General features: G+C 54.4%; 1 protein-coding gene across 1 annotated transcript; it reads right to left on the bottom strand.

The window, feature by feature from the left end:
- Positions 1–431: 431 nt before the first annotated feature.
- On the bottom strand, positions 432–10,557 carry PRR23E (PRR23 family member E). The gene is given in 11 exon segments (XM_060111513.1): positions 432–552; positions 728–1,004; positions 1,007–1,136; positions 1,138–1,219; positions 1,221–1,520; positions 2,468–2,527; positions 2,719–2,883; positions 3,495–3,619; positions 5,908–5,981; positions 6,997–7,155; positions 10,470–10,557. Coding segments are annotated over 11 exon segments (1,581 nt in total).
- Between the last annotated feature and the right edge of the window lie 965 nt (positions 10,558–11,522).

Genomic DNA, 11,522 nt, shown 5'->3' with positions numbered 1-11,522 from the left:
AGCTACTCCCTCTGGCCCTGTCCTCTCCCTCCGTTTCTCACCATGTTGCCGCCGGGCCGGCTGTGTCTTCACCACCTCTCCTGCCCTGTTCCTTGTAGCCTCCACGCCCACCTGGACGGATCTCCCAGCAGCTGCATCCGTCCGTTTACCTTGTCACTGCCAGTCGCCGTGTTCTCTGACCCCAGCGCCCCCGCGACCCCCTCCCATGGCCGATCCCAGGCCTGGTCACCTCGGAGCTGTACCTGTTCCTACATGAAGGTGCAGCCCATCCTCTGCAGCCTGTACCTGCTACCTTCCCTGCCCACTGGCTCAGCCAAGGGTGGTGGCTGCACTGTGACCTGCAGAGTGGTTTGGAGCCGAGAACTAAATGCACACCAGCTTGGTGGGCAGATCTTAAACGAGTGACAGCTCTAAGAGAGCAAGAAGCAGCGTCATGAGAGTACGTCGTCATGGAATCTAAAAGCACAGGCTACACCCGTTGTACAAGGCTGCAAGTATACGAGGTGCTGGCCCGCGATGAGGGCTGGAGAGGCGGCGGTGCAGGCAGCAGGGCTGAAGGGCAGAGGGAGGAAGGCACGTGAGGACAGATGACAAGTCGAGGGGCCTTACGTGGGCCGGTGGGAGCGTGCTGGGCACTGAACAGTAGTGAACAGCGTAACGTCTGAGACCCTTTAAAAAATTAAAAACCGAAACGTAAGCGTCCCGCAGACCACAGCTCACTGGGTACCACGCCGTGTCTCCCCTGGTTGGGGAGGGTGACCAGGGATTGATCAGAGCTGGAGGAGGCGGCCGCGGGCCCTGGGGGGTGCCCGGCGGGGGGCGGGGGCGGTGAGGTTCGGGCTGAGGGTCTGCGCCTGGGGAAGGGGGCAGAGGGCAGAGTTCTGGGCTGAAGAACAGTTTGGGGGCCCAAACGCTAAATCTGGACGCCTGTTCTGACGGAAGGACTTGGCATGTCTTCAAGCAGGAAGCGTCTCTGGATGGTCCGCACACTGCAGCCCGGGGGCTGAGCTGCCCGGAGTCTGCCACCCCGCCTGGGCACAGGGGCTGGGGGCGTCCCCGCTCAGAGCTGGAGGGACGGAGGGGTATGGGGCTGGGGGTCCCCCGGGCTAAGGAAATACTCCAGAGGCCAAGGGGGCCGAGGGCTGGCTCCCCGTGGGGGGGATCAAAGCTGGAGACGCCCCAGGCCCAGATTGAAGGCGCTGAGGCAGCTGGAGGGGGGGCCCATCCAGAGACGGCAGACGAAGGGCACCCAGGTGTACCTCCAGGGGGTGGGGTACCCCACCCAGGAGGGGCCGGCACAGGGGGTCCCCATGTCGGGCCAGCAGGCGGGGTCAGTTAGAGGTCCGTTCCCTGCACAGGCCTGGAAGCCACAGACAGACCCGGCGTCTGCCCCGGGGGCGGCCGGAGGCGTGTGGATTTCCTTCAGGGGCTGGTCAGGGGTCCTGAGTGTCTGCACGGCTCCTTCCTGGGAGGCGGCTGCCCCGTCGTGGACGTGGCCAGCTCGCCGTCCTGGCTCCCACCTGCGAGAGGACAGAGGCTGGAGGCGGAGGAGGGGTTCGGGGCAGCAGCAGCGTAGCCGCAGTTCAGGGTCAGGGGTCGGGGGGGGGCGTTCCTTGGAGGCCAAGCCTCAGGTCAACCTGAGCTGCTCTGTCCTGTCCGCACGAGCCCCCAGCCCGCTCCCCAGTGTGCAGGGCAGAAGCTGGGAGGAGTGACACCTGGGCTCCACAGGGACCCAGAGGCGTAAGGAAGAAAAAAATGAAGCAAATCCCAAGAGGAGTGGGGTCCCCCCGGCCAGAGTCAGAAACATAACCGAGACAGGCAGAAGGAGGGGCTCTCCTTGGGGTGTGAGACGCACGCCCGCCAGGCAGGGTGGCCCGCTTCCCTAGGAGGTCAGCGAGGGCTGAGCAGTGCACCAAGGTCAGGGCCGTGTTTCAGAAATGCACCTCGACTGAGGGGCAGAGATCGGACCGGACGGGCTTCACCTCAGAGGGAGGAGCGTCAGGGGCCGTAGCAGCAAAACCAGGGGGAGAAGGGGGTGGGCTCCAGGTGTGATTAGCAGGCCAGCCTAGAGCCCCAGTGCGCAGGTGCTGGAGGAAGAGCTCAGAGCACGGCCCAGGCAGACGTGGACCTGCAGGTGCACCTTGGGCACCAGGTGGATGGGAAGTTCCTCGGGAAGCCAGCCACGTCGGAGCCCGTCTCCTGCAGCATTTCCTGGGCAGGTGGATGGCATGAAAGGCCTCAACTCTTCCCTCTCCCTGTGGCCACATCCCAGGTCACATGAGCCACTCCAGCTGGGCTCAGGGCACATCGGCAGGTGTAAGGCCAGCAGGTCTCAGGGGAGCTCGTCCAGTCTGGCTGGTGCCTCTGCGTCTGCCTTGAGAGCCTGCCCGAGTGTGAGAAACCATGCAGAGCTGGGGCACCGCAGACGCGCACCGGCCCAGGAGATTCGGGCACAGGCCCCCCAAACCTTGGGGGGTGTCGCTGGGGACCTGGGCACTGACTGCTGAGGAGCACCGGCCTAGGTGGCCTGGGACCGGAACCGAGAGCTGAACCTGGTCCGGGTCAGCAGGGCTGGGAGCGAGGCCGTTTGAGAGCTTCGCTGTAGGGTTAAGGTTTGCGGGCTAAGCCGCATTTGCTGTACACTACTGGGAGTCGTCGTCGTTGTCACTGCGGCTCTGTTCTGCAGTAGATGACTGGTACACGTCCCCACACACCTACCTTCCTAAGGGTAGACAGATTTTAAAGGCGAAGCAAGAAAAAGTCAGGGGGCACGAAGGGACGGGGCCCTCCGTCCTGTCCCTTCCTTTCAGGACACGTTCTGAGGGACCTGAGGGGGGAGGGGAGCTGTGCTCGTCCCGGCCCCCTTGCTGGGTGGGACAGCACCTGCGTGGAGGCAGCTGTGGGGGGCCCTGGCAGGGGGCCGGGTGGAGCGGGCAGTCAGCTGCCCTTCGAGGTGGCCGAGGAGCAGATGTGCTGTGACTGGGCACACACGCCGGACGGCACGAGGTCAGGGTGCAGAGGAAGCTTTCGCTCGGGATGCAGGTGGGAGCGCAGATGTTTACATGGATGCTCCCACGGACGCCAGAAGCAACAGGGGGTGGTGACAGGAGGGCACGGGGCAGGGGCCCCCACAGGTGCTGCACCAGGTGGACCCACAGAACACTTCGCACATGTGACCCGCCTGGAGCAGGACACGGCTTCTGTGCCCAGAGCTGGGGGGAAACCTCTGCTGCAGGAGGATGGGAGAGCACTGAATGAGCTCGAATCACCTAAGAACATTTTCCCCAACAAGCAAAATGGGGGCAGATAGAGATTACGTTCAGCTGGGGGAGGGGAATAAAAGTTGTTAGTATTGAAATAATGAGACAATAGACAGCTCCACTGAGAAATGGCGGAAGGACCTTAAAAAAAGCCACAGAAAGTGCGGGTGGGAGGCTAGAGGCCAGTAAATGCCTGAGAAGATGCTCAAACTTGGAAATAAAGATTGAGCATACGAGTTTGCTGGTGCTCCCGTCCCCACACGCCCTGAGATAACGACAAAGGCAGCGGACAGGAAGAGCGGCCAGGTGAGCAGAAACAGGGCAGGATGTGGGGAGGCGGTGGTCACACACTTGCTGACCTGCAGAGGGAGGGAGGGGACTGACCCCTGAGCCCCTCCTCACGCTCGGCAGAGGGGACTAGACTTTCCTTCTCTGTCTGGAAATGGAGGCAGGGGTGGGAAGGGGCAGACCTCTGCCTTCTGCTGAGACCCCAGGTCCCACCCTTGAGGCTCCCAGCGTGCTGCCCTGGTCCCTTCAGGGGCGTGGACATGCCTCCTCCTGGGAGAGGCTGAGAGGCTGCAGCTTCGGTGATTCCCCAGGGCGAGGCCCAGCCATGTCCCGAGGCTCTTTAGCACCCACTCTTAGTGAGAAGCCCACAGCCAAGCTCGCTGGGCTTTGGGGAAAACCTGTGGCTACATGATAGAGAATGAACCGCTACTGAGCAAACAGAGAGGCTGTTATGTCAGGTGCCACAAAGACAGAGAGTGAAATAAAACTGAGAAAATGAAGCCTGGAGGACAGAGACAGTGTACATAGAGAGAAAGTCAGAGAACTAATTACCATCCTCAGAGAGATAAGATTGTATCCTTGAAACATAAACAACATGCTTTTTTTTTTTAATAAAAATTATACTTAGAGCAAAGAGCTTGCAAATTAAATGGCCAAAATGAGAAACATATGGGTTGGAAGGTAAAGTTGAAGAAATCCCCCCAGAGAATAGAAAAATGGGAGAGAAAATAAGAAAACAAAAGGATCACTAGACATCTTCTACCTGAATAATAAGAATTCTGGAAATACACTAGGAAATGGAGGAGAGTTAATTAAAGACATGATTCAGGAAAATTTCCCAGAACCTGAAGTATGTTTCTGGAGTGAACGGGGCCCAACAAGGGGCCGGCATATCCATGAAAATAGGCCTGCACAAAGTATTGTGAAATTTTAGAACTAAGGGCAGAGGAAATCCTACATTCCCCAGATAAAGCAAAGACAAAGGTTTCAGAACTGTAACAGCTTCAGACTTCATCCCCAGGTTGAAACCTGGAAGGAATGGAGCATTGCCTTCAAAATTTTAAAGGAAAGTGCTTTTCCAGCTTAGGATTCTAAGCCCAGGCGAAATGTAAATTAAGGGTGAGGACAGAGTAAATGTGCCTTAAGACACGCGAGAGTCAAAGTTTTCCTCCTGTGCATCTTTCCTCAGAAAACTACTAGAGGACGCGCTCCACTGAGATGAGGGCATCGGCGGAGAAGGAGGAGGCCAGGATACAGGTACGTGGTTCATTGTGCTCACTTTATCGTGTTTCGAAGGGATTGCGTTGTTTGCAAATTGGAGGTTTGTGGCAACCCTGCGTCGAGCTAGGCTATTGGTGACACTTTTCCAACAGCATTTGCGCACTTTGTGTCTCTGTGTCACATTTTGGAATTTCTCGTGGTATTTCAAGCTTTTGCACGACGCTTACATTTGTTACGGTGACGTAATCAGTGAACTTTGATGAACTCGCTGAAGGCTTAAATGATGGTTAGCAAGTTCCGTCATTAAGTATTTTTAAGGTATGTACATTGTTTATTTAGATATAATGCTGTTGCACACTTAACAGACTACAGTAGAGTGTAAACATAAGCTTTACAAGCACTGGGAAACCAAACATTCATGTGGCTCAGTTTACTGTGGTATTTGCTTTGCTGCGGAGTCTGGAGCTGAACCCACAGTGTCTCCGAGGCCAGGCTGGCCTGGAGCCGGCAGGCTGGACGGATCCTGAGTTGCCTGAACACGTGGAGGGGATGTGGGGGGAGGCAGGGGTGTGAACTGAACCCCATCTCAGCCTGGCACTGAAAACCAAGGGTGGTGTCTGGAGAAGCGGAAGTGGGCACCAAAATAATTAGCTGCAGGGGTCGCAGGAGCTGCCCTGGGAGAGAGGGGGTGGCGGGGCGGGGGAAAGACTCCTCTTGCGATCAGCTCTCTGACACTGTTTATTCCTAAGTCGTGTGTAAGAGCTGAGCCTCTCAGTTTGCACCATCACATTGGCCCAGGTTTAGGGGATGATGGAGATAAAGAGTCACTAGGGGGTGAGGGAGGAGAGAGTGTTGGAACCGGAAGGGGGGCCTAGAGGACCCAGACCTAGGTTAACTTTGACCAGGAGACGGGACACCCCTTCTGAGTGAAGCAGAAAAGGACCCGCCCCAAGCAGACAAAAGCCGCTCCCTCTCCCACAGACACCTGACTCCCCGGAAGGTTCTACTTTGGTGCTGAAATGCTGTGCTCGGAGGAGGAGCTCACGGTCCTGGGAGTCCCCAGGTCAGCACTGCTTTCTGGCCGTGATGCCCCAGCTCACGCAGGCTCCAGGAAGGAGCAGCGGCCACCCTGGCCCACCTCACGCTGTTGCCTTGCGGCCTGTGTGCTGGCCCTGCCCGTGGTGCTTTTCTGTGAGGACGGGGAGCCAGCGTCTGCAGGTGAGGAGGGCGGGGCTGGGCCTCCAGGTGTGACTCTGAAGGAGAGTGTGGGACCTGCCCTCCTCCCCGTGACTCCATGGTAGGTGAGAAGCTGGTTGGATTGATCCAGTTATCGGTTAATCCCAGAAACAAAGGCACGGGGGAGCTGTGTTGAGTGCTGGCGAGAAGGGCTGGGTGTGCAGCTGACCTGGTGATCAGAGGAGGGAGAGATGACGGAGGGGCTTGGAGCTGCTCTGGAGGGGGCGCTGTTGCCGGAACGCAGCCTCTGTGCCCCAGTGCCGGATAGAGACACAGAGACAGAGTTTTGGGTGAAGGAGCAAAGAAATAGCTTCATTGCTTTGCCAGGCAAAGGGGGCCACAGCGGGCTAATGCCCTCAAGACTGTGTCCCTCCCGGAGGGGGTAGTGAGGGGTTGTATAGTGTTCAAGGAGCAGGGCGTGGTCAGCTCATGGACAGTCCTCCTGATTGGCCGGTGGTGAGGTAACCGGGAGTCGGCCTCATCAACCTTCTGGTTCCAACTGGTCTGGGGTCTACGTGCTTGTGGGCAGCAGACAGTTAACTTCTCCCACCTGGTGGGGGCCTGAGTATCTGCAAAACAGCTCAAGGGACATGGCTCAGAATAGTGTCTGTAGCCCTTGAGGAGGAACTAAAGGTCCTTCACTTTGTTTAACGGCTAAAGTATTATTTTGTTTTGCTTGGCTGTCTTCCTTTCTTTCTGCATTTTCTCACTTCTCTGATTAAATTTCTTCTTTGACTAAAGTTTTTCTACAGACAGGAGGCAGGTGGAGAACATGGGTGGGGTCTATTCTGGGAAGGCCTCGTAGGGTCCTGCCGGGTTACAGAGAGAGTCAGCGCCGCCGGGAGAAGGGGTCAGGGAGCGAGGGCCTTGTGGGCAGAGAAAGCCGAGCTCCAGGGCCCCCGGGGGAGCAGACCCCTCCAGGTGCCCACAGGGCCAGAGGCAGAGCCAGAAGCCAAGAGGCTGGGGAGGCCGGGCAGCCAGCTGTCCCCACCTTCCAGGGACCAGTGGGCCGGAGTGAGGGAGCCGTGGTGGCGTTCGCGTTGGAAGGGGCAGGCGGGCTCGGGTCTGAGCGTCAGAGCAGCAGGCCCTGCTGCAGCCCCACGGACTGGGCGGACGTGGGCACGGCATCCGGGAGGCTGTGCAGCATCCCCTGGAGGAAGCGGGGGACGGGGTGTGGTGGAGAACAGCTCGGGGTTGGGACGCGGCCTGGCGAGAAGGCAGCTGTGCGGGGGCCGCTGAGATAACCACGGACATCATTCCCATCCCCATAGCTTCCCCCGTTTCTGTGAACTTGATCTGTAGTTTTCCAAGAAGCGAGTGTTAAAAATCTAACTTTATGATTGAGGATTTGCCAATTTCTCCTGTATTCTTGTGGCTTTTTAACACATTTGAAATTATTTATATAGCACTTTCCATGTGCCAGACACTGTCCTAAATACTTTCCAAATATGAACTCATCTAATCAATTCCAACAATAGGAGATTAGCTCAGAAAATTATACAGTAGGCCTTGGAGAAAACTGTAATAAAACTTATTGATTAACAAGGAAAATTGTCCATGATATATTATGAAATAAAAAAGGCAAGTTACCATGCAGTTTATTCACGTTGATCACTTTTTTGGTGAGTAAAAGAAAAGTATCTATGCATAAGAGAACGGTCTGGAAGTGTGGTACCAAACGGTGACAGATTATCTGTGGGAGATAGAATTACGGGTAATCATAGTTTTCTCGTTTCTGCGTGTATGCGTTTTCTGTTTGGATAATGAGGATCTATTAGTTCAGTAATTTTAAAATGAAATAAATCATTTGATAAAGGTCCTGTTATTCACAATATGAACTTGAGAAACTGTAGGTAAATGGATTGAAAATTCTCGTTAATTAAGTGGAAGGTGCCCCATATAAAGACCAAAGAACTGGATTCATAGCTGTGTGTCTTATGAACAAAGAATCACAAAATGCTCATGGAAAACTCTAATAGGTTGCTCATCATCTTTTCCAAATTTTTTATTGCGATAAAACAACATAAATTTTATCATTTTAACATAAAATGTATCATCTTAATCATTTTAAGTGTCCAGTTAACTGACATCAAGTACATTCATAACGTGCAGCCGTGACCACCACCATCTCCAGAACGTTTCCATCTTGCAGAACTGCATCTCTGTCTCCATTAAACACTCACTCCCCACCCTCCTCCCCCAGCCCCTGGCACCCACAGGCCTACTTTCTGTCTCTGTGGACTTGACTCCTCCAGGGCCCTCATATAAGTGGGATCCTACAGTGCTTGTCCCTTTGTGACTGGCTTATTTCACTGAGCACAGTGTCCTCAAGCTTCATTGTGTTGTGGCAGGTGTCAGAACGTCCTTCCTTTTTAAGGCTGAATCATATTCCATTGCATGTGTGGACTGCACTTTGTTTATCCATCCACCTGTCGATGGACATGGGGTGCGTCCGTGTTTTTATCTGTTGTGAATAGTGCTGCTGTGAACATGCTGTACAAATATCTCTTTGAGACCCTGCTTTCAATTCTTTTGGGTAAATACCCAGAAATGGAGTTGCTGGATCATATGGTTCTATGTTTTGAGGAACCGCCATACTGTTTTCCGTAGTGGCTGCACCGTTTTACACTCCCACCACCAGTGCACAAGGGCTCCACTTTCTCTACATCCTCACCAACCCTTATTATTTTCTGTGTTTTGTTTTGTTTTATAGCAGCCGTCGCAGTGTGTGTGAAGTCATATTTCTTTGTGGTTTCCACTTGAATTTCCCTCGTGATTAGTGATGTTGAGCATCTTTTCACTTGCTTCTTGGCCATGTGTATGTCTTCTTTGGAAGAAGACATACAGTCCTTTGCCCATTTAAAAATATTTTTTATTGTTGTTGAGTTTCAGGAGTTCTCTATATTCTGGATATCAACCCCTTATTAGATATATGTTTTGCAGATATTTCCTCCCATTCCTTAGGTTGCCTGTTCACACTTTTGATGGTGTCCTTTGATTCACAGAAGTTTTAAATTTTCATTCCGTGCAATTTATCTCTTTTTACTTCTGTCATCCATGCTTTGGTGTCATTCCAAGAAATCGTTGCCACATCCAGTGTTAGGAAGTTTTTCTCTATGTTTTCTTCTAAGATTTTGTAGTTTTAGGTCTTACATTTAGGTCTTTGATCCATTTTGAGTTCATTCTTGTTTGTGGTATAAGGTAAGGGTCCAGCTTCATTCTTTTGCATGTGGATGTCAGTTTTCCCAGCACCATTTTTTGAAAAGACACCATCAGGGAGTAAAGAGACGAATCCAGGACATGAGACAGTCTCAGGAACCACCGCTTGGTTTCTGCACCACGTCAGCAGTGTAACGAGAAGCTCGCAGAGATTTTCCCAGACAAGAGACAGAACTACCACCTGTAACCACCCGTAGGAGCTGGTTCAGATCCAAACAACTGGTTGTGATAAGACGGTTCTGAGACAAAACGGGAAGTTTCATTCTGGATTAGATTCTCCCAAGGACCGATTGCAGCTTTTGTCTCGTGAGGTAACAACATTGTGACCACGTAGACACAAAGCAGGAGGCTCTTAATCCAGGCGGGAGATGGATGAGCAGGGACAGTGCATTCGGAGAGAAGCGGGTAGTTCTGAGATGTGCTTTGGAAGGAGAAACACCAAGGCCTTCTGATGGGTCAAGGGTAAAGGGTGAGCAGTGCAGGTGCCCACAAGCAATGGACAGCTCAACAGCTCTCAGGATCTCAAAGGTGCTTGGAACATGTGTGAAGCCAGCATTGAGGTGGTCCCCTTGCACCTGTCCTGCTCCAGAGTTCCTGACGTCAGAGAAGGCCCCACCCTCCCTGACTCGTGCAAGCCAGAAGTTGAGGACACCTCAGGTCTCCCTGGGGACACCTGGTGGGCCGGGCTGGGTCAGAGCTGCCCTGGAGGAAGACGGCCCCTCAGGGCTCTGCAAACTGGACCCTGTTTTCAGGCCAAGCATGATGAACATTTCAAATATTGCAAATTTGAGGAAAAATCTTCTGCTTCTCATATGATGCAATAATAAATAAAACTTTATTTTGTTTCTATGAATCACTGCATTCCCAGGAAGCAGACACCACAGCCCATCCTGTGGTTCAGGACCCTGGAAAACAGAGAAGGTGTAAAAGCCAATTTGGCTTCAGTGGCAGAAAGCAGATCAGTGGTCGCCTGGGGCTGGGGTGGGGAGGGGTCTCCTCAGGGGCACAAGGGTGCTTCTCGAGGTGATGGAAATATTTTGCATGTCGATTAGGTGCTTGTGTGACTATACCTGTGTGTCAGCACTCAAACTTCACACTCAACATAGATGGATTTCACTGTACATAAATTACATCTCAAAGCTAATTTTTTAAAAGCCAGTTCGGTAGGGATGAGGGAGGGCATCCCAGGGCGGCCGTAAGGAGGAGAGACAGGAACAGTTTAGCAACTGAGGGCCTGGCATGTACCGGCCACGAGGTACAGAGAAACCTTCTTTGCAGGTTTTGGAGACTTCACTTTCCACTTGAGGGCCTTGGCCCCAGGTAAACCTGACATACTGCCGACAGCGAATCAGCCGTGGGCCCTGGATTTGGGGCTCTGTGCTCCTCTCGGGAGAGACCCCCGAACGGGCCATGGCAGGAGAGGGCAGCACACGTGCCTATGGGGAAGCAGGGGGCCCAAGTCCCTGGTCTGGCCTAGAGGTTAGAGAAGGTGTCTGGGCAGCGATGGACGCAGGTGGGGGCCTTGGGGGTGGGGAGCCCTTTGTGACAGCCAGCGTCTGGGGACTGAGGGCAGCTCCTCAGGCTGTGGGCTGCAGAGGGGGTGGCACGAGGGGCCGGTGCGAGTTGGCTGAGCCGTGAAAGTTTCACTCGATCCTGACGGCAACAGGGAGCGATTAAACCTGCTTAATCCAGGAGTGGCAGTCAGATCTGTGTTTTAGGAAGAGGGCTCTGAAGGGTGGACAACAGGTGTTACAAGGTCAAGTGGCCCCGGCAGCACCCCTTACGAGGAGGCGGGAATCTGGGAGGGATGTGTGTACAGTGGACGGGGTGGCGGGCGGGTTCAGAGCTCTTTGGGGGAGGAGAGGAGTGAGGACGGAGCCCTGCGGACACTCAGGTGCGTCACCAAGGGCCCGCGGACCCCCTGTGGCTCGGGGCTTCCACCACGAAGCGCCTCAGATGTAGAGTCTGGGTGTCCAGCCAGCCTCGCGTGCAGCCGTTAGAGGTGGGGTGTGTGTGCACCGCTAATTTGCTAAGTTTCGATATTTAAATGCCTCTAACTGTGCTGTCCCAGTTTTGACACGTGGTCCCCTTGGGGGCACACGTGAAACTTCCAAGCGGAGATGGCTGGGCTCTCTCGGCCTGGGGGTGGGGAGTGGAGTGGAGAGCCTCGGAGCAAGCTCGGTGATGTCACGTTTCCAACCAGCTCTCGGGGGACGTGGGCGCTGCTGGCCCGTGGACCTCGTGTGAAGAGCGAGGCTGAAGAGGGACGTGTGGGTCTGGAGCTCCACAGGGTTCCCG

The sequence above is a fragment of the Mesoplodon densirostris genome, chromosome 10 (assembly GCF_025265405.1).
Source record: "Mesoplodon densirostris isolate mMesDen1 chromosome 10, mMesDen1 primary haplotype, whole genome shotgun sequence".
Lineage (NCBI taxonomy): Eukaryota > Metazoa > Chordata > Mammalia > Artiodactyla > Ziphiidae > Mesoplodon > Mesoplodon densirostris.
The sequence above is the reverse complement of the archived record's forward strand: the minus strand, read 5'-3'. Positions and strand labels throughout refer to the sequence as shown.